Below are 21,976 nucleotides of genomic sequence, written 5' to 3' on the forward strand. Positions count from 1 at the left end.
CCCATCATTATTCACCGTTATTTCTTGTAAATCGGTACTTCTTTTGGATGTGGATGTCCAGGAAAGTGGCAGGTCTGTGTGCCCCGTCATGGGTCCCATTGAGCGCTGACGCGATGTGTATGCGGTATCCCGCATGATTCGCTGGGCACCTTATAGATTTGACAGAGAACATAACGTTTCTCCTGGTTCTTTCACGCCCTCCCCGCCTCTCTCTTCACCCAACGCTGCTTCTATGATGAATCTAGGCGACCACCGTCGCGATCTTTCCGTCTTGCAGACCCCCCCTTTCGTCCTCCGACAAAATCCTCCTTCCGCTTCAAATTCTCCTGCTAATGGCACCGCAAGTTCCGCCGTTGCTCCATCAAGTTACCTTAACAATAACTCCTTCGACTCGCAAGATCAGTTCGGACTTTCCCCACCTGTTCGGCCAGGCACTGCTCCATCTGCAGGAACTCAGAATTCGAGTGATGCTTACTTTCCAATTGACGACCGAAGGCCTTCGGTTGCTTCTGTCGTTACCAACGCCTCATCCACGGGTTCAAAGTCATCTATAGGTAAATCTTTTTACAGCGGCTACAAGAAGTTTTTTGGTGACAATGACAACAATAATGCGGGGGAGAGTCCTGGGTCTTCTGAATCGTCCCTGCCACCAAATGCCACTCCTCGTTCACATTATGGATTTCCTAGGCCGACCACTCCCACAAATTCGCGACCAAGGACACCCTTGCCCTCTTCGGATGTGGTACCGTTTATTTATCAAGATCCAGATGTGAGTGGTTTGGGCAGATTAGTTGTTTGTTAGGGTTGTAGGGATAGCCGCTTATACTTTGGCTCTTTTTGGATTTTATAGGATATTCGTCGCTTGGGTGATGCTCCTGTTCGTGACGCCCCAATTGTCGATAGGCAGAGGTACGGTTCTGAGGACACGAGTGCGTCATCATCCCATAGTCACAGGTTACATTTGCACCGGAACAGGAATAAAGAGAGGGATAAGGAGAAAGACAGGGCTTTCGAGAAGGAGCTACCCCCTAGACCATCATCAGCCAGCAAGGACTCAATGTCATTGTCGGGTCAGGATTATCGGAGGGGCTTAAGACTACATTTAGATGGAACGGCCTCCTCACACTCGTCTCAGACGAGGTTGATCAGGCCCGGTTCACCGACCCCGTCAATAGCAAGTTCTTTGTCCAACAACCCGCCTAAATCCCCCGGTGAAAATACTCAGAAGAAAACGTCGCTGTGGGACAAGATTTGGAAGAAGGATAAGGAACAGAGCGGGGATTCCGAGAAGGAAGGCTCGATAAGGTCTAAGAGGTCTAAATTTTCCGAAAAGCCAACTGATCCTTTGAATGTTTCTACTAGCGGCATCTCCCCTGTTCATACCACTCCAAAGAGGGGTTCCGGAAGTAACGAATTCGTCAATCCCCGAGCATTCGATTACGCTCCCGTTGAACAGATGCCGGCCCGAAAGCAGATAACCGGGAAAGCACCCGAGAGCTATGGTAGAGTGAAGGCAGCAAAAAGAGGTGTTTTAACATATGAGGCACCGGGTGGAAAGGATCTCGGATCCAATAGGAGGTGCCGTGGATCTAAGGGGTCTGAGGAGGCTGGGACAACTTTCCAACTTGATTCCGATTTTTCAAATATTCACGATATTGTTAAATTACCTGGACCTGCGCAAGCTTCTGATCCTGGCCCAGACAACCCTCGGCTTATCCATGAGGAAATGGCACCACCGGCACGTAGTGATATCACATGGAAGCCTCCGGAGAGTTGGGATTCAGGGGATCCCGAAAATGTGGCCCCAGAGAAGACTGTAGAGGATGAAGGGGGAGAAGAAGATGCACAGGTAATTATTTGGAGATATTATGCTTGTGCTTTATCTGAGGATATGAGCTGATGGTTTTTTTTAGTATTGCATTCGGGTTTTCAGGGCGGATTCAACCTTTGCAACGCTTTCGTGTAGATTGCAAACCTCCGCTACTGAAGTCTTGCATTTGCTTGGAAGGAAGTCTTTCTTGCAGGATGACTTGAAGAACTACCAGATTGTTATGAAAAAGAATGGCGTGCAACGGATACTTGGCCCCAATGAGAGGCCTCTTAAGATTCAGAAACGATTGCTTGAACAGGCTGGCTATACTGAGGACGACCATCTGGATGAAATTGGACGTGAGGATCATAGCTATATGTGCCGTTTCACTTTCATGATGTCTCGGATGGGAAACAATTACTCCTTGGTATGATTTCTCAGTTTTCTTTTTTTTCCCCTTTGGGGTGTCTGGACTAACTTTGGGGGACATGTAGGACCAAGATCCTGGACTAGGAAAATTGCAGAAGTATAGCCATGTCGACCTTCAGGGGCGGAATCTTCTGGCGATACCAATTGCCCTTTATCATCATGCAGCAGAAATAATCTCACTAAATCTATCTCGGAATCTCTCACTCAATATACCAACTGACTTTATTCAACAATGTGTCAATTTGAGAAAAATCGAGTTCCAAGGCAATGAGGCGGAAAAACTTCCACAGAGCATATCAGCTGCATCAAGGTTGACCTACCTGGACATTTCTAATAACCGTTTGGAGGAATTAGATCATGCTTCTTTGGAGAATCATGGGTCGCTAGTTGCTTTGAAAATGGCCAATAATCGGCTTCGAACATTACCGGATACATTTAGCCAGTTTAAATGCCTGAGAAGTTTAAGCCTCTCTTCCAACTACCTCAACGTATTCCCGCCATTTATCTGCGAGTTATTTACTTTAGTTGATCTCGATATCTCGTTCAATTTGATTAAGACTTTTCCGTTCGAGATTGGACAACTTGGGAATCTTGATCGTCTTGTCGCAACAAACAATAGACTTACTGGATCGCTCCCTCAAACCTTTTCCCTGCTGAATGGGTTGAAGGAGCTGGATTTGCGCTACAATAACCTAATTAATGTTGATGTTGCGGCAGATCTGCCAAAATTAGAGCTTTTACTGACCGGCCACAATTCCATTTCCGGATTCCAGCACTCGTTCCCCAAGTTACGCGCCTTACATTTGAATTCATGTCCTGTTACCAGATTCAGTTTTCCGTCGGCAATGCCGACACTGAAGTTTCTCAATTTACAGAATGCGAAGATCGCGGCATTGGCAGAAACTCTATTCGAGAGGCTGCCTAACCTGGAGCGGCTTGTTCTAGACAAAAACCATATCGTCTCTTTCCCACCACAGATATGCAAACTCAAGAAGCTGGCACATATGAGCTGTTTCAATAACGAGCTTGCCTCGCTACCTAAGGAGATCGGACAGCTGACGGACCTGCGTGTCTTGGATCTACACGAGAATAATCTGAAAACACTTCCGGGGGAGATTTGGCAAATGACCAATTTGGTAACCTTGAACGTGTCTTCCAATCTCCTTAGGGAGTTCCCAAAGCCAATACCGAATCCAGCTGCACAATCGCCCTCAGCAGAGACTGCTTCAATTCTATCATTAGGCAAAGACGATGAAATTGTGAAGCCAGATACTTCGAGAAGGCCTTCGCAAGGATCCGGTGGTCTGCTGAGTGTTGGCAACTCACCCGGTGGAGGTGGTAGGAAAGGCTCATTGGTTTCAATTTATGGCCCTGGGGGAAGGAAGGCGTCTGTTATCTCAAAATCCGGTTCTGAGCATGGATCCCATCTTAGCACAAGAAAGGATTCCGCTGCCTCAAGCCGTATCTCAAATACATTTGCTTTCTCCCTTCGGTATCTCCACATTGCAGATAACAAACTTTCCGATGAGGTCTTTGAGCAGCTGTCTTTGTTGTCTGAATTGAGGATTTTGAACCTTTCCTACAACGAGATTTACGATATCCCTTCACGAGCACTGAGTAGATTGTCGCTGCTCAACGAACTCTATCTGTCTGGGAACGAGTTGACGAGTCTACCTGCAGAGGATTTAGAATATGTGGCGTCACTTAAGGTGTTGCACATCAACTCTAACAAGTTCCAAACTTTGCCTGCAGAACTTGGTAAGGTCAGGAAGCTATTGGTATTAGATGTTGGTAGTAATGCCTTGAAGTACAATATTTCCAATTGGCCATACGATTGGAACTGGTGAGTCTTTACTTCCTTTTTGGGATTGTTTCACCTCCTAACTAGCGTTTTTTTAGGAATTGGAATTTGGACCTTAAGTACCTGAACTTGTCGGGTAACAAGCGTTTAGAGATTAAGCCCGATCGAAGCGGCTCTGGTTCTGGACGCGGGCGTAGTATTACCGATTTTAGCCAGCTATCCAAGCTCCGAGTTCTTGGCCTGATGGATGTCACCTTGACAATACCCAATGTACCTGACCAAACTGAGGATCGCCGTGTTCGCTTATCAACGTCGATGGTCCGAACAATGGCATATGGAATGGCTGACTCGTTGGGGAGGAGTGAGCATCTATCGATGATTGATATGGTTATTCCAATGTTCCGTGGGAATCGCAATGAATGTGTGATTGGGCTTTTCGATGGTCAAGCCCTCTCGACTGGAGGGAGTAAAGTTTCAAAATACTTGCATGAGCAGTTGGATACTTTTCTAAAGGATGAATTGGAAAAGCTTCAGCCCGACGAGGAACCAGGACGTGCTTTGCATCGTGCATTCCTCAACATGAACAAGGAGATGGCTACGGTGGCTATGCAGACAATAGATGAAAAGAATCTCACAGGAGTGGGCTCGCATCGGGGATCTACCGTTACTGGTGCATTTCTTGGTCCAGATGATCTTGTATCGGGCGGATCAGCCACTGTAGTTTATATGAAAGGCAACAATCTCTACGTTGCTAATGTAGGAGATGCTACGGCTATGCTGGTTCAGTCGAGTGGGGAGCATGATATACTGACTAAAAAGCACATGCCCGGGGATCCGCAGGAATTGGAGAGGATTCGTGATGCTGGAGGTTATGTTTCAAAGAGTGGGAAGCTGAACGATGTGCTTGATGTGTCTCGCGCGTTTGGTTATTACCATCTTATGCCCTGCGTCAATGCTGCGCCTCATATTCACGAGACAGAGATCACCGATCAGCAGGAGTTGCTGATTATTGCTAGCAAGGAATTGTGGGAGTATATTAGTCCGCAGGCTGTTGTCGATCTCGCACGTCAGGAGAGAGATGATTTGATGCGGGCTGCCCATAAACTGAGGGATATTGCCATTGCATATGGTGCGACTAACAAAATTATGGTCATGATACTTAACGTTGGGGATCTGAAGAAATCCAAAAGTAGGATGCGCACCCAGTCGATTTCGGTGGGCCCTAGGCAGACATACCCCGATGAAGAAGCATTATTCCCGTCGGTGAAGGCTCAGAAAAGGAGAGGGAAGAATGAGATTCCGGATGATTTTGCGTTGGCTCGTCTCGATGCTGAGGTAAAGGCACCTGAAGGGGACCTGGCTATGGTGTTTACGGATATCAAGAACTCAACCTTGCTATGGGAAACGTACCCGACGGCGATGCGTTCTGGCATTAAGCTGCATAACAGTATCATGAGGCGGCAATTGAGGATTGTAGGGGGTTATGAGATTAAGACTGAGGGTGATGCCTTTATGGTTTGCTTTCCAACTGCCACCTCGGCGTTGCTTTGGTGCTTTAGTGTTCAGGCAATTTTGCTGGATGCACCCTGGCCGTCGGAGATCGTTGAGTCAATTCACGGTAGTCCGGTCCAAGATGCTAACGGTCATCTTATCTACCGGGGTTTGTCGGTACGAATGGGCATCCATTGGGGCGCTCCTGTGTGTGAACCGGATCCGATTACGCGCCGCATGGATTATTTCGGACCTATGGTTAACCGTGCTTCTCGCATCACAGGGGAAGCGGACGGTGGCCAGATAACGGTCAGCTCTGATTTCGTTGCCGAGATCAAACGGTGTGTCAAGGCCTACCAGGATTCCGAGCTGGTTGGGGGGCTGTCACCCGAGGACCCCTTTGGGGACGAGTCACTTGCACAAACCATTGGCAGAGAGCTTAGGACGCTGAGCAGTCAAGGCTTCGAGGTTAAGGAACTTGGAGAACGTAAACTGAAGGGACTCGAGAATCCAGAATTCATCCACCTGATGTATCCTCAGTCACTTGTGGGCCGTGTAGCCAATTTAGGGCCTCCTAGGGGTGAGGTTTCAAAGACAACCGTTGATCCTGCCGATATATGGGCTTTATGGGAAATCTCTCTTAGGTTAGAAGGGCTATGTTCTTCGCTTAATACCGACGGTGTACCATTCCTGAAGCCGCGTGGACTTGAAATGACTGCTAGATTGAAACTCGCGGGAGAGAACGCTACGGACCAGGTTTTGATGCCCTTCTTCGAGCATATCGTCACTCGTATCGAGGTAAGTAGTTAGTTTCTGATCGTGATTTCTAAACTAACGGGACTAGAACTCCATGACAACTCTCTTCCTTCGAAGAGTCCTCGCACCGCCGGGCTGTGGCGCGGAAGAAATGGCGTCCCCTTTAATGGAATTGCTTTCAGCTCTCGAAGCGAGAGCAGGTGTTAATATCAGCGGAAGAGCAATTGCATCTGCAGCGTATGGTGGAGTCGGTTCCTCGGCATCGTCTTCCTATTCTGCTTCATAGTGGACCTATCGTGATTAGGAGGGGAAGAAAACGACTTATTGTCTATTCGGCTACCATTGCATCGTATTTACATGCTTTGTCCTTTTGCTTTTTTAGTTGATCGATTACTTGCTTACTCGGGTAGTTTCGGCGAAATGGGGTTGCACTGGTTTCTTTGTTGTTTGTCTTCTCTTTTCCATTAGGTACTTTTCCTTGAATGCTTTTGCTAGTGCCTCCAGGTGCCTGCTTGCAGCGTGCGTGTAATTCATTCTCACAAGCATGGGGATTATATTTTTACATTCCGCCTCTTTCTCTTTTTTGTCTAATTGTTTGCTGGGAGCGAAAACAAAAGTTGGATTTTTATTTTTTCCATTCGTTTTTTGATTTGGCTTTGCTTTGGCGGGGGATGTGGTTGGTTGGCTGGATAGGAATTTGATTTTTTTCGGAACAATCGGTTGCTTGCTTTTTCGGTGCGGTTGTATGTTTATGTGATATCACGTGCTAGGGTAAACCGTTGGGTTGGATATGTGTAATGAGGCATGGGATGGAGTGGGAATGGTATGATATGGGATGAGTAGGGTCGAAAGGAACGGACTTAAGGTGGGCGAGTTTCGCTCGGGTGTGTAGCCATCACACATCTGGTTGTATTGTAATGGAATTCTGATGATACCACTGAGGATGATGCTTGTTTGTTTATTCATGAGTGATCACTCGTGGGATTATGTCCCTGGTTTTTGTTTGTTGCACTGGCTGCTGGGTTTGGGAGATTTTTTGCACTTGATATCGTGTGCTGCATGTGGATACCGAAATTGATGATGACTTTTGCATTAGATATCAAGTCCTGCCCTTTCTCCTAACGTCCCATGTGATGAATTGTTCGATGTAACCTCTTCATCTCGAGCGGAGAATTGACATCCTAGCGGGCACCTGGTGATCGCGTAGGGGGGGGTAATTGTGTCTTGAAATCCCACAGAAACTACCACTCTAATTGTAAGGATGGTGCGATGGGTAGGCATGATATCGCCCAATGTTCCCACCGCAGTAGGAAGTGAATACCCGCTCCGCTGGTAAAGCGTGCATGATACACGGAGGGTGTACGATACCAGCGAGACCCACACCAAAGCAGCCCAGTCGAGGAGGTGAACCCTTTGATACCACACATCTTTATCAGATCCCCCATCGAGCGCGTGACCCCCCGATTCCGAGATGGCGAGCGCCACCGACCCACGGAATCCATTCATATCGAACCCAACACAGCTTCGCGACTCGATAATAGGAGCGTGAGCATGAAGGATGCCAAATGGAGAAGGGGATTCCCTCGGGGGGTGATGGGGGAGGGGGTTTGGGAATGTGGGGATTGCGCATTGGTGCTTTTTGTGCCTGTTTGTTTGGGGTTGTCTTCGGAGCTACTTCGCGGCACGTGAGAAGGAAGGGGGGGTGTCGTGTATGGTGGTGGCGGGCGCCGGGAGGGTGGGCTGCTATGGGGTTGATGGTAATCTTTGTCACGGAAGATCACTCGTGTGACCGGTCATGCTGGACTTGGGGGGTTTAGAGTTAGACACGTAGTGATCTAGATGGGGTCGTGCACAGTTGGTTCTAGCGCTCTTCTGTTTTGCGGTTGTCTGTGTACTCGTGCCTGCATGCAAACTCGGATATGATTGTAGCTGTAGTGATCGAGTGCATGTGAAGTATTTGGATTCTGCCCCATGGATAGGAAATATAGGAATTTAGTCTAAACTATGTTGTACAACATTTCTCGGAATATAAACCGCCCAGCTATAAAAGCAACATTGACACAATAACAAAAAAAAAAAAAAGAGAGCCCCTAACCACCAACCTCCAAAATTACTTCCAATCACTCCCCCACCTCCCAACCTCCACCATCGCCCTCTCGCCCCCCTCCTCGAGCTCCCTCCTACCGAGCACTCCAGCAAGGCACTTCCACCCACTCCTGCTGCCCCCCCACTTGAGCACCTCCTCCTTAAACCTCTCCCCTTTCTCCCGCCGGGTCGGCTCCGCCTCGAACACGTCCTTCCACACCTTCGCCGCGATCGCACGGTCGAATAGATAAGCGTAATACGTCGCGCCATAGCTAAACAAATGCCCAAAGAAGCCCTGCCAGCTGGTGCCCTCTCCAGCCGGCAATAGTGCGTAAGCACGGTAAATCTCGTGGAATACAGCGGTTGAGTTGAAGTCGTGGAAGAGCGGGAGCGAGGAGTGGTAGTGTTGGTCGAGCAGGGCTAGGATTATCTGGTTGCGGGTTTCGGTGGCTTGGGCGAGGGATTCCTCGTATATGCGGTCAGCGAGGAGGTGCGTGGGCATGGGCTCGTCGGTTTCGTAGTGGCGCGCGAAGAGGGAGAGGACGGTGGGGGATTGGGCGAAGTGCTCCATTAGTATGCTGGGCATTTCAGCCCAGTCCGTTGCACAGCGAGTTCCCGAGACGTTGTGAAGGCTTGTACGCCCCAGGATGGAGTGTACTGCGTGGCCCATCTCATGGAATAGGGTTTGGACTTCGCGGAAGACTAGGAGTGTGGGGCGTTTGCTTGGGTCACCGCGGGGGAAGTTGCAGATTAGTGCTATCGTGGGGAGTTGGTAGAGCTTACCGTCTGCCCGCCGGGCAGAGGCCATGCCATCATCTTCACGGTCGCCCGAGAGTGCGGACTCGAGGTACTCCTCGTCGGTGATTTCTCGGGAACAGCGAACGGTAAAGTGTGCTGGGTTTGGGTGCTTTCCCTGGCGCTCAAAGAGGTCACAGTAGACTACTGCGATGTGCCCGTCGGATTCGTCAAGAATATCCAGGCGCCGGACGTCGTCGTTCCAGGTCTCGCCCGGGGAGGTTTCGCGGGGGACGAAGCGGACGCCGTAGAGCCTTGTTAGGAGCCTCGAGAGGCCTTGCATCACAGTTCCTAGGGAGAAGTAGGAGGAGAGAATGTCAGGTGAGCGGCGGTGAGAGCGGATTGCCCGGATTAACTTCGCGAAGTAGTAGTCCTTATCCCAAGCTTGTAATGGGGTGTCGTTCCCCAGTTCCCTCTTGATACTCTGTAGGATACTTTCCTCCGATATAGCAGCGGGCTTATTAGCCTCTGAGAGCGCATTTAAAAACTTCAAGACAGCTTCCGGCGACCGAGCCATTTTATCTGCAAGCGCTACCTCCGCATAAGATTCGCGTCCAACCAGCCGTGCCAACTCCGCCCTGGTCCTCAACATCTCCTCCAAAACCCCCAACTGCTTCTTGGAACTGGTATGGCAAGCAAGGTACACCTCCTTCCTAACATCCTCATCCTCCACCATTCTCAAAGCATGACTCGCCGGCATCCCAGTAGTCGGCAGCGTTACGGTCCCCGTGTTTGTGAGCCCACGCACAACCAATGGATCCATCCCGTGCAATTTCGAGCTTGGAAACTTGAGCACTCTTTTCTGTGGCGCCATCCCATTGGCAAACTCGGGACCTAATTCTGCAATCCGATTGCTCAACTCGACAAACTTCTTTCGTGCCGCAGCGGGGAGGTTAATGCCACTCTTTTCAAAGTCCCTATACAAAATCCTAGCAACGGTCTTCTCCTCATCAGACAACTGCGCAACAACCTCCTGATTCTCCAACGCCCTCTGCAAAGCCCTGTAGAGTCCCGTCGTAGTATTCAAGACATTCATATATTCGTACATGAGTCCGTAAGCTTCATTTGCCGCCACCACAATATCCTGTGAGGGATGCGTGGACCGGACGAAATCCGCCATGTCTATAACTCGGCATAGCAGGTCACTAAGCCTATCCAAATCCTTCACAATACCCTGTAGTTCCTCCGGGGACTGTGCTTTGACAATCTTATCTACGAGCGCCCGCGCTTTTTTTAACGTTCGATATGCATAGGTCTGGAACCCGGCCGGTGATGTTAGGTCTTTGTTCTGGAACAAGCCTGTTCGTGGGGTGGTCGGGGCGTGAGATTTCGCATTGAATGCTTTCCAGATCTCCGGATTGTCACTGGACATAATTGGTCAGCCATTGAATTTATATATTGTTATTAGGACTGACAAATTTAAAGAAAAGAGAAAATTGGGAAGGAAAAATTACAATATATCCCTAAGAGTCTTATCCTCCCTCGCGGCAGCAGGATTGGTATGGACCGTTGGTGAATAGGTTCTCCCCGCCGTCACCGCCGCCAACGAGAAATCACCGGATTCAACGACAGTAGCAAGCCTCCGGATCTGGATCTTCTTTAGTAAACATCCTGAGCGTAGTGCCCACGATCTGGGAAGAGCCCTGATCATCATAGCTGATGAGCCTCACTTCCCGAGCGCGAGAATTAGGAAAAGGAAAGTGGGTAAGTTATCGTAAAGACAACGGTAGCTGTTGTTTGCTTGGTTTGTTGGTGGGGTTATCAGATGAAAATTTAGGGAAATTTTCTCATGGTAAAATAGAGGTATCAGATTAGATCTGGTTGCTTAATCATCGTAAAGGCGACACCTATGGGTTGAGACAACCAAAGCCTGCCCTAGTGCCAATTTGATTCAAAATCCCTAAATTGGGAACAGCCTCATTGTGGAGACATAGTATGACTTCCTCTAGTACAATTATTTAAGAATTAAATTGGTTTTCCCTTCCTTTTTCATCTGAAGCCATAGAGGAAGTTCTTGTGGTTGGAGTTGGAATAGATGTTGCACATCTTTGTCAAGTGGTTCACCTCGATGTAATTCTTGTTGTCAGTTTTGAGCCCATCAACCAAATAGACCAAGCATATAGTATCATAGAAGCCACCAGAGGATCACTCCGCAGGGGGGGTTTTCTGCGGGGTTGTGGGCTGGATTGTTTTTAGGGATTTTTTTCTTCAATACGCTCGGATTCTCTAATCCCCCAGGGAACACGAGCGGGGGGCAGGCATTGACCTTGGACTGAAAGAGAGCTCGGGTGAGCACGGCACCAGTACTCGTAGTCTACTGGTATTGGAGCTTCGCTAGGCTTGGGAGAACTGTGAAGAATTTGGTCCGGGTTATTATCATATTGGGATACCGGTACTAGTGCCGCTTACGCTGAAGGTCGAGGGCCACTAGGACTCCCCTTGTCTAAATTTCGCATAATACAAGGGCCAATTATGGATTACCTGTACTTGGAAGAGTGCGGGTACTGTAAAGTACTGGTATCATAATCCTACGGGTGCGGTAGGTATCATAGTACTTTTAGTGTGGTCAATGCGACGCTTCCTAGGACACATATCCACACCCTAGACAGGACATATAAAGCCCACCGAATACTCGAGTACCGGTACCTATGATCTCTTTGATAATATGCTTCTGACATTCATGCCTGTGTGAAAAAAATTATTGAACAATAATAATAATACTGTATCATAATATTATACCATTTTGGTTTGGTGTGCTGTCGGTACTGTACGGTACTTGTACTGCAGCCGCTACACCTGTAGAAACAGGGCTGAAGATTGAAGCTCTCAGTCAGAAAGCTCCCGCCCTACCAAGCTTACTCGCTTACGTAATCAGAAGGCCTCGCAGATCTTGATGGAGTTAGAGGGTCACGTGATACACCAACCCTCTGAGCTAAACTAGCTTTCCTTCCCTTCCCACTCGTTGTTCGGTCACCCACCCGCCTTTCACCCGTCCATCGCTCCTCCGCACACATTGCCCAACCCAACTTTATAAATTCCTCTGAGAATTCCCAACAGCAAACGGATAATCAAACTCAAGTCGGCAGCGCAGCGACAATGGAAGTTGAACCGGCGTCCGCGACTCTCCCCCAGGCGGCACCAGCAATAACAACAACAACAATGGGATTCCCCTCATTCACTTCAGCGAGCAGCTCCAAATCCCGAAAATTCCGACGCAGGCCGGTGGAAGATGATGACGAGCCTACTCCTACCCCTGCTACTGGTGCTGGTACTACTATTACCACTGCTGCTATTACCACTACCCCATCACTGCCTTCGCTAGCTACAACCACAGATACTGCCTCTGTCATCCCGCCTGCCCCACCCTCCCCACAATCTTCCAGCGCCGAAGGCTCGGAACCAACTCCCAGCCTAACGGAGATCCTCCGCCTCCGCAAGAAAATTGCGCGAACCTCCGCGCTCAGGGGGCTGGAAGTCTCGGCTCCAAAGCACACCCCGCAAGCACCCGCCCAGAACCCGGAAGTTGACGAGAGCGCTGCTGTGAAGGTGGCGACAGAGGTGGAATTGGAGGCTGTGGTGAACAGGTTCACGCATCAGACGGGGCAGATTCTAGATGTGGATAAGCATATGATGGCGTACATTGAGAGTGAAATGAGTAAGCGGCGGGGTCAGCAGGGTGGAGATGGATCTGGAGGAGGAGGGAACGCTGGTGTTAGTGGTGGAGGAGGGAGTGGTGGTGGCAATGCTAGCGGTGGAGTTGGTGAGGAGGGTACCAAATCCGCATACTGGACCCCAGTAGTCCCCGAAGGCCGCGGCGCAACATTGGGAAAACTCCACGAGGTTGACCTCGGTGAGGAAGCGAAAAAACACAACATAGCCAGAACCCAAGAAGCCACCCGCCGCCTGCAAGGCGGTGAGGAAATTGAAGACGACCTCTCCACTGCACCTAGCACATCAACTACCAATAACATCCCTGGCCGGAAGAAGCTGAAGAACCGCCGACGCAGGAATAGCCAAGACGTACAAAGAGATAAACTCGTCGAGGAAGTCCTTAAAGAGAGCAGACGTACACCCCCACCTCTTCTACCCCTTCCGCCCCTTGTGCTAAGCTAACATTTTTTTCAAAGTGGAAATGTACACAGACCCGGACCCAACCGAAGACCAGCGCGAGAGCGAAGGCGCAGCCGACGACCGCATCGCCGAGAAATTCCGTCGGGAATTTCTCGACGCGCTAATGACTCGCCGCCGGCGTCGTGGTGGAGACGGGAAGAAGAAGCGCGACGAGAATAAGAAGCCGAGAGGTCCCAAACTTGGCGGGAGTAGACAAGCTAGGGCTGCCATGCGTGAGAGTCAGAATGCCGCCGCTGGGGGTTCGGGGACTGGGAAGAAGAAGAAGTGAACATGACATTGGAAGGGAAGAAGTTTGTATAGATGTTTTTATTTTTTTTTGTGGCTCTTGATGGGATGGCGTTTTTTTGCGTGTCGTGTGTTGCGGTTTGTTCGCTTGGTGCTGGAGGGTTTTTTCTTTGCCTTTTCTTGCGGATTGGAGAAATATTGAAGAAGAAAAAAGGATTTTTCCCGTCCAGGGTTTGGATATCGTGAGGTTACTGAATCATGGGTGTATGAGTAATTGGTGTTCCGTAGATGACTTATGGCACTGGCAGTCACCAGGAGATTCATAGTCTATTACGGTACCTACAATACGATACTACCGCCTAATACCATGGCACAACTTGGGACACACTATCACGGACACCCCGGAGCACCTGTCGACAGCTAGACATCAAGACTGACATCCTACCGGTAGGCCAAACAAACAATCATTAAGGAGAACCCTTCATCTAGCAAAATTAACCTTCATCACAACCGCATTAACCACATTAACCACCCTTCCGTACCCGCCCTCCTCTCCCCCATTCGCCCCGATCGCAAAAGTTGCCGCTTAGAAAGCCCCCCTCAAAGAGGAAGGAAAATCCGCAAGCAAATCATTACTCCAAGTCCCTCACCAAATTCAACGCCACCTTCCTCCTAAAACCCTCCCTATTCCTCTTCTTGCCAACTTTTGCAAGGTTCTTAATACTATCCATGACCATAACAGCGCTAGTCGCCGGATCATCCTCCCTGATCGCAACCTTGAGCATGATAGCCCCCGTGTTAGCCATCTCGTCCGTAGCAAAGAAGCGGAGTTTCTCCTCTCCGATGATTCCAGCCGGGTACACGTTTCCCACGACGCGAGCTATAGCACCCAGGTAGCGCGCCCAGTAAGCCAACTCCGGACCGACGAGGTCTTGCAGGCGAGTCTTGAGGTTCGAATCGGATACTTCCCCGCCCCAGCGTTCGCACAGGGAGAGTGCCAGGAGGGCGCGGGTCTCATGAGTCAGACCGTGGGCGCTGGCGAGGATTCCAGTTGTGGTGCTGTGCAGGCCGCAGGAGGCGCGAGATTCTTTAGGCACGTTAGAGTGGTAGATTAGCATGTTTGAGAGGGCGGGCGCCGTCTCGAAACGGATGATGTAGGGGGCTGAGCGGGGGAGGGCGTAACTGAGGAGGAGACTGACGGGCACGGTGGATCTAGGAGCGAAAGGGAGTGTTGCTACATGGAGTGGGTCCTGGGCTCGGATCTCACGAGGGAGCTTTTCAAAGAGGGCGCCTTCTCGGACGCCACCTGTTTTTTTCGTTAGCGGGGGGTGACGATGAAATGGAAGGGAATGGATGGTACCTTGACAGAAAATCACGGTTTTGATTTTTGGGAGGGTTTCTATCAGTGTGTTTATCAGGAATGCCACGGCGGGGATTTGTCTTGCTCTCCGGCCAGATATCCGGAACTTTTCGCCCAAACGATCGCTCAGCTCGGGATCCAAGTGCAGATCTGCCAGGCTTGAGAACGCATTCCCAGGTGCCTTGAACCCATTGATGATAGGCACGGGATATGGTTTGATATCATGCTGATCCAACAGCAGGTATCCGAACCCTCTGAATCCTCCACCGGACAAATACATGGTAAATCCACCCTCGGCCTCGGCGTCAAGCTGCAAATCCTCCGGTATTTGCAGCGAGGTAAAGGCTTCCGCAATCCTCTCCTTCATTTCATCCCTTAACAGCCCTATAGCCCTCTTATCTATCGCCGTTTCGATCCTCTTCGTCAGTGCTGCGGCTCCATATGGCATACTGACCGGTTTCTCCGCCATCTCGCAAACCCCCTTCTCGCTCCTCATCCAACCAAGCTGCGTACTCCCACCACCGAGGTCCATGACGAGGCCCGTCACGCACCCGACAGAGCTTGCAACGCCCTCAGCCCCGATTCTCGCTTCCTCACTCTTGGAAAGAAGCTCCACATCCCAACCCGAGACTTCGGTGATTCTGTCACGAAACTCGGCAGAGTTCTGGGCCTCCCTCGTGGCCTCGGTGGCAACTACGCGAACGTTCTGATCCGGCACACCGAAGTCGCTGCAGACGGACTTGAAACGTCGCATGGAGGCCAGGATCTGCCCGATGACCTCTTTGGAGATGGGGGACTTTGTCGTCCCGCTGAACTGCGCATCGTACAGCGAGATCGCAGCACGATCCTGGAAGACGGTGGGCATTATACGGGCCGTTGCGGGGTCAAGGCTTGAGATGGAGAAACGGACGCCGTTGCTAGATTCGAGTTTTTAGCAAACAAATACTTGTACATGCCATTAAATACTCGTAGCTTCCCGTCATTAAGCTTCCCTTTTTGGTTAGAATACGGTAGCTGGAATGGTTAAACACCCACCTCCCAATATCAACTAGCCCATGAAGCAGCGGATTCTGCTGCACTCTTTCTTCTGCCATGATTTCTCGTCTGTGAATTCGTCCGGCTGTTTTCTTCTACGAAAGGTTTGTCCGTGGGGGAAGGGGTTGCCACGAAGGAGCTCTGAAGCTACTCGAGTACCGTAGTTCTTATCCAGTTGTTGCTTCACCTTCAACTTCAATAACTTCCAAGGAAGCGGGGGCGGGGGGGCGAGGGGTGGCAAGATGAGGAAACAAACAAGTGAATTTTTGAAGCTCAAGAGTCTTGGCACGCACGTCCGGGATCCGTTCCGGAAAGGAATCGGGATTCCTCTCTGCTCTCTCCGGCTTCGGTCTTTGCTTGACCAAATAGAATTATTCCAGCTTGGCTCGGAGGGTGTCATCTTAGGGTGAGTGGTGCGACGAAGGATAAGCGAAAGGGTGTTTTTATTTATCTCATCGGATTGGGCTTGGAGGGGTTTGGAGGGGATGATCAGGTAGTCTACTGTGCTCAGTAGTTGTCCGGCCGGGTGGGACTGGGTCTTCTGAGATAGTTATTACATAGTAGAGGTGGGCTGGCGGTCGTCGGAAATTATATTTTCTTGGGTTTTTGTTGAGGTGGTCCATGTTACTGGGATGAGAATTGGGCAATGAGCTTGACTAGAGCAGATTATCCAAGTCGCGATTGCGAGTATTATAATCGGATGGGCGAGCCGGGGGGAAATGTTCGAATCACGGTCCTGCGCTTTCTAACTTATCCTGCAAGCCCCACCCAGATATTTGCCTCCCGCTCTCTCCGAGTCCCTTGGCGGAAGTTTTGGTCAGTGTGCAAGACACTGAGGTTTATAATCGAACATATGGTACGTATCGTACGAGTAGGGGTCGGGAGATTCCGCAAGGGTTGCAAATTATTATATCATGAGCTGATCAACAGCGTTCAAAGTCCGATCTGGGGGGGCGTTGAGGTTGCCCACGGCAAGGGGAAAGGACCGGGACCTGCCAAGTCCGAGTGAGATTCTCTGATCTTGAGTCTCTCCGGAGGGCTAGGAATATCATAGGATAGTCTACGATAACTACCCCTTCGACGACGGCCTCCTATGCTGCCAGAATAAGCACCTTACCGTTTCTGGTGGATCTGGAATTTAAAGAAGCTAGATGTGCCGAATCATCAGTCAAGTTATGTGTGATCGATTTATGTTGGTGTGAGGTGGAGGGTATCCTTGGAAATAATTTATATCATAATAATTATTATCATATTATCATACCCAGTATGGAAGTTGGGATAGATTACTAAACAATATATAGGGTATTTCTTTTCAAGTCTTTGACTCGCAGTTTTCAACCATTATTGCCTCCGTCTCTCATCTGACAAGAGAGCTAGATTGTGGACCCCGTTTTCAATTTCGCATTCGGATAAAACAAAACATGCCTGCCCGCCAGTCAGCCCCTCCGACGTGCCATCCAAGAACTGGCCGCCGGTCGACAGAGGGAGGTTTCATCGTGAAATTCCCGAGCCAGACTCGATAACCATCAACCGAGCAAATATCAAGGTAACCCTTGGCAAACATACCCCATATTTGCCACGATACTCGACTTTGCTCAAGGAAATTCCCTGTCCATGGGCCCTTTCGGCTAAGTTCATTCACCGAGTGTAAACATTTACGATCTCCGGAACGCGAAGGCGCGGGTAAAAGGCTCCGCGCTCGCTTTTTCTGTTGGGCTCCGTTGGAGGCGGTCCTAGCCATCCAGGTGAAATGCGTGAAATAAGTTTGCTGGGATCGGGAGGTCGCGGGGGTTTCGGGCGAGTGTGCTTTCCACGGGTTGGGTATCATGGGGTGGCGGGAGTGAGAGTTTATTTGGATCGAAAGTTTCACTTTATAATTCCTCCTAATATGGGGCTCGTTCATCCGTTTAGGACCCGCCACCCCCTTGTTGCACTAGCCTGTTTGCAGTCCGTGTTACGGAACATGGTATGGTATTTTGATAAGGGTGGTGCCTTGCGTTTGGGCCCTCGCGCGCGATTCTGTAATGTGGGGGAATGCGATGGGCAGAGCTGTTGATCTCTGGAGGGTTGGGATCTAATGTAGGGTTGCGAGTGACACCTAATGAGTGTACTGTGCGTTGAGGAATCATACTGGAATACTCGTAATTCATCGATAAAAGAAATTCAGAGGCGGGGTCAGAAAGGAGGGGATTTTTGGGGGTGAACAGGGAATAGGTAAGTTAGGAGAAATTGATAAAAATTGAAGAATAGACTAAGTGTTTTTTTTTTTTAAAAAAAAAGAAAGAAGACAAACCAGGGAGGGGAGATTGTTGCTCCTAAATTCCTTCAAACTAACCTCTCGAAATCTCGCAGTGATAAATTTAACTGATATCTCCATGGTGGCAGCAGAAACCTTTCGCTCCTGCCTCGAACTTGCTCCCCGATTGCCCCCAACCCACCTACCTCATTGTCTGATATAGGGTAGTAAATTAGCAAGATGAACGCCGCCGATCTAGGTGACTCCATTGAGCCACCCATCCGGTGAGTGGGAACCAACTTATTTTTCAATGGCCTCCGATATCTGTTATAATTAGTGCGGTCATTTGAAGCTTCCCCTGCATAGTAAGATCGTGCAGAGTCCAGTTGGTAGCGTTGTGCGGATGGCTTATATCGACTCTCTCATCCGCCAGAAGAAAGTGCACAGTAGCACCTCGCTGGATAAATTTTGCATGGTACACTGGAGTATGGCATTGCGCGGATGTTTGGTTGGCTTTGATATCTGTGTTGTCGAGAAGCATTTGAAAGATCCGGCTAAGCACACGGATAGCTGCTTCTATCAAGGGGGTGCTACCGTATGTTGGGGCCGTGTTGCGGAGACCCCTGACGTTCTGGCGACTGAACTGAAACGACACCACACTATAGTCTCCGGTGCTTATCAAGATGCGCGCTGGCGCCCAGTGTTTGGCGCCTCTCGCGCCGATGTTGAACCCATCTTTGTCCAAAGGGAATGGAACCACCGCTCCTGTTTGCTGGTGGATTGCAAGGCCTATCAGCGTTTCCAGGTCGTACTTCATCGTGTTGATATTGGCTTCGGGGATGGTGTTGACTCTGACCCGGGGATCGCTCAATAAGAGCCGCACTATGGCACAACGCTCCTGGGCTACCGCCCAGTAAAGCGGTGTTTGGTGTTCACTTCTGTAGGGAAAATTGACGTCGGTCCGCTCGTCATCTAGTAAGAGCTTCACCGCCTCGCATTTCCCTCTTGTGATTGCTGAAATCAGCGGTGTATATCCGTTGGAATTGACTATGTTAACATCGATGCCCGGGTGGGCTAGGAGAAGCTGTACGAGGGACGTATTGCCATCGGACGCTACAGAACATAATGGTATTGCTGGGGTGTTAACAAGGACATCTTTCCTGCCTAAAAGTAGCCGTACTATCGGGTTGTACCGCGCGCGAGTTGCTAGTCCAAGGGGTGTGTCTCTTCCGGGCCCCCGATTGACGTCAATTCTCTTGTCATCCAACAGTAGCCTTACTACCTCTTCCGCCTCAGAATGGACGGCGGAATACAATGGCCAACGCTTACTCACATCAATACTATCGAGTTCCAAAAGCATTCGTACGATTTCCGCGTGCCCACTCGAAACTGCTATATCTAGCGGTGCGGGATCGACGGCACTACTTTGGTTGTAATCCGTTCGTTTATCAGCTAGAAGAAGTCGGACCATATTTGAGAGGCCTTCCCCGCACGCCCAGTGTAATGTTGTTCGGCCATGAACGTCAGGGATATTGGGCTCCAGGTGTGGATTGGCCAGTAGAGCCGCAACAACCTCAGTTTTACCGTTTATGACGGCGTACCATAAGGCTGTTCGGGCGTGACAGTCTGTCGAGTTGATACTAATATCTGTATGGCCCAAGAGAAGCGCTACAACCTCTTTATGTCCGCCCCGGGCTGCTAGGCTGAGTGGCCCTTTTCCAGTCTCATCTTGCACGTTAACATCGACGTCGTTCCTGGCGATGAGTGTTTGAACCACATTCACGCAACCCGCTTCGGCCGCGTGTGACAGTATCGTCCGGGAGTCGGAATATCTTACGCTGGGGTCGACGCCACAATCCAGCAATGTGTTCAGGTACTCCCCGCTCTCGTCTGCTGCTACGTGATGGATGATCTTGATCCAGAAGGTTTCCCCTATCTGGTCCTTTATCCCACCCGCTAGAAGTCTTTGAAGCCCCACACGATTGTGGGAGCAAACAGCATGAAGCAATACATTCCAGGCGATGGGTGCGAGTAGGGATAGGACACGGTCCCATAGATCTTGATTAAGGAGAGCTACGAACCGGCGGTTCGTTTCGAGCAGAGAATTCAGCTCGGGTGTCTCTAGGTAGGTAGATATCATGAAAACCAATTCGTTCGGCAAATCGAGCAACGACATGGTGAGTTTGAGAGTTTCAGGCTTTGCCTTTAAGCTGAATGTTGAGAAAGGCGGGTCTTATGCTTGCACATATAGTGCCAGTCGCACTCCGGACAGCGGTTTATGGTGGGATATAGATCACAACAGGGCGTCCAGGAATACCCAGGCTATGTGTCAGTCGCTGGCTTGGGTTTTTGAAGTGAGTCAAGCACTGTTTCCTTGGAGTAAACCACAGACTTCCAGCGTAGCTGTCAGAATAATGTTATTACAACCGAATAATCTGGTCGTGCTGAGAAGTACTATGCGATGGAATATACAAGTACTGTAGCACAGCTTCCTCCATTCACCAGAGAAACGAGGGAAAGGCTCGCATAGGTTAAGTGGTGCACGACTATCGGGGGGTCTAACTATCTAGGAAACTACAGTATGAGTAGACACACACGAAGTCAGCAGTTTATACCATAAACTTCGAACTCGATATCCCACAACATAACTCGATATCCCACAACATGCTCGAGTCCACATCCTTTTGAGGATTTGCCTGGCTGTTTCTTTCTTAACCTTTAGGCAGGCTGACAAGTAGTCAAAGGTCATACAGGCGCATATATGAAAAACAATAACACCATAGCTGCTTTAGTTGATTTGGAAATTACACTTTCCATGAGGCATCGTGGGTTTGTGAACTTTCTTACCATACTAGGGTAGAGCATGAATTCATGGTACTAGTACCTTTACAGAATCTTAATAACCTCTGATACCGTACTCGTACTTAGAGTACTATCATACGTAGTTGCACGCTAGTTGCATACTAATACACTACTCGGACGAGTATTTCTTTGTTAGAAAAGAACTGGCCGGTGCCCGCCACTACAAATAGGGAAGGCAGATCTTGGCTGAGAAGCACGAGTACTGTACTCGTACGGTATAGTATCTTGAGAACTCGAATTATCGGACCGTGTGCTAGGAAGCTAGAGCTGCCTCTGCCGGTAAAATCTGGTGTTTCCTTCCCCCCCATCCGTCTCGGGAGCCACATTTTTTTGCGGTACTCGGGTGGGGGAACTAATCCGTGTACACCCCCGTATTGGCCAAACTGCCATGGATGACCCTTCCAGCAGCTCAAAAATGCTAAAGCGTGGGCGGAATTTTCCCCCCCCGCAGTCAATAGGCTCAGCTACATATCGGAAACGCCATTAGGGATGTTCACGAACTACCCCTAGTATCTGAGTACTGTACTGTACAGTACCCCTCAACAAGTATGATATCACACCTGAACGCGGGGGTCAAAATTTTGTATCGCAGATTGTCTCCACGCCTCAGCCGGACACCGAACTTAGGTTCGAATGTTCTTGAGGGGTACTTGCACCAAGTGCCCTCCGTTTACTTGTGTCGTACTAGCATGGCGGGGTAGCCATGTTATAACCAACACAGATGTCGTTGTCTTCACTCGTCGCCAAATTATCTCATTTCTAAGAGCAACTGTTGCACAAGGCGTCACTCGAACCACTTGTTGGATGTCATCATCGAGCACAGCACAAGTGGCGTCAAACAGATGTCCGTATGTTGTAACGGCCGTGTGAAATCTGTGAGGGCCCGTTTATCCCACCTGGAAATCACTGGTGCCCGCATACTTTCTCCCATTTGCCGGTACAGTACCTCAATTTACAACA

At 49.7% G+C, this 21,976-nt stretch overlaps 4 protein-coding genes; 2 read left to right on the top strand and 2 right to left on the bottom strand.

Annotated features, from left to right (window-relative positions):
• Positions 1–235: 235 nt before the first annotated feature.
• Positions 236–7,224, top strand: GSTUM_00006808001 (uncharacterized protein; the record flags this gene model as incomplete). XM_002838968.2 has 6 exons in its annotated part: positions 236–793; positions 851–1,849; positions 1,914–2,237; positions 2,305–4,082; positions 4,139–6,329; positions 6,376–7,224. The coding sequence occupies 6 exons, from the start codon at positions 236–238 to the stop codon at positions 6,571–6,573; spliced, it is 6,048 nt and encodes a 2,015-aa protein (XP_002839014.1). The 3' UTR covers positions 6,574–7,224.
• A 1,173-nt stretch (positions 7,225–8,397) lies between these two features.
• On the bottom strand, positions 8,398–10,539 carry GSTUM_00006809001 (uncharacterized protein; the record flags this gene model as incomplete). The annotated part of the gene is made up of 1 exon (XM_002838969.1): positions 8,398–10,539. One exon carries the CDS (start codon positions 10,537–10,539, stop codon positions 8,398–8,400), a length of 2,142 nt encoding a protein of 713 aa, XP_002839015.1.
• Positions 10,540–12,174: 1,635 nt separating this feature from the next.
• Positions 12,175–13,690, top strand: GSTUM_00006810001 (uncharacterized protein). XM_002838970.2 has 2 exons: positions 12,175–13,233; positions 13,295–13,690. Exons 1-2 carry the CDS (start codon positions 12,264–12,266, stop codon positions 13,564–13,566), a joined length of 1,242 nt encoding a protein of 413 aa, XP_002839016.1. The 5' UTR covers positions 12,175–12,263; the 3' UTR covers positions 13,567–13,690.
• Positions 13,691–13,975: 285 nt separating this feature from the next.
• On the bottom strand, positions 13,976–16,128 carry GSTUM_00006811001 (uncharacterized protein). XM_002838971.2 has 3 exons: positions 15,919–16,128; positions 14,884–15,800; positions 13,976–14,829 (listed from the first exon to the last, which is right to left on the bottom strand). Exons 2-3 carry the CDS (start codon positions 15,746–15,748, stop codon positions 14,156–14,158), a joined length of 1,539 nt encoding a protein of 512 aa, XP_002839017.1. The 5' UTR covers positions 15,749–15,800; positions 15,919–16,128; the 3' UTR covers positions 13,976–14,155.
• Between the last annotated feature and the right edge of the window lie 5,848 nt (positions 16,129–21,976).

The sequence above is a fragment of the Tuber melanosporum genome, assembly GCF_000151645.1.
Source record: "Tuber melanosporum whole genome shotgun sequence assembly, scaffold_3, strain Mel28".
NCBI classification, from domain to species: Eukaryota; Fungi; Ascomycota; class Pezizomycetes; order Pezizales; family Tuberaceae; genus Tuber; species Tuber melanosporum.

Bases quoted from the DNA above. Each gene is read 5' to 3' on its own strand.
- GSTUM_00006811001 (XM_002838971.2), bottom strand. From the start codon at position 15,748: ATGCCCACCGTCTTCCAGGATCGTGCTGCGATCTCGCTGTACGATGCG. The intron at 14,830-14,883 runs GTACCATCCATT...CGAAAAAAACAG, and splicing joins AACCGTGATTTTCTGTCAAG to GTGGCGTCCGAGAAGGCGCC.
- GSTUM_00006810001 (XM_002838970.2), top strand. From the start codon at position 12,264: ATGGAAGTTGAACCGGCGTCCGCGACTCTCCCCCAGGCGGCACCAGCA. The intron at 13,234-13,294 runs GTACACCCCCAC...TTTTTTTCAAAG, and splicing joins AGTCCTTAAAGAGAGCAGAC to TGGAAATGTACACAGACCCG.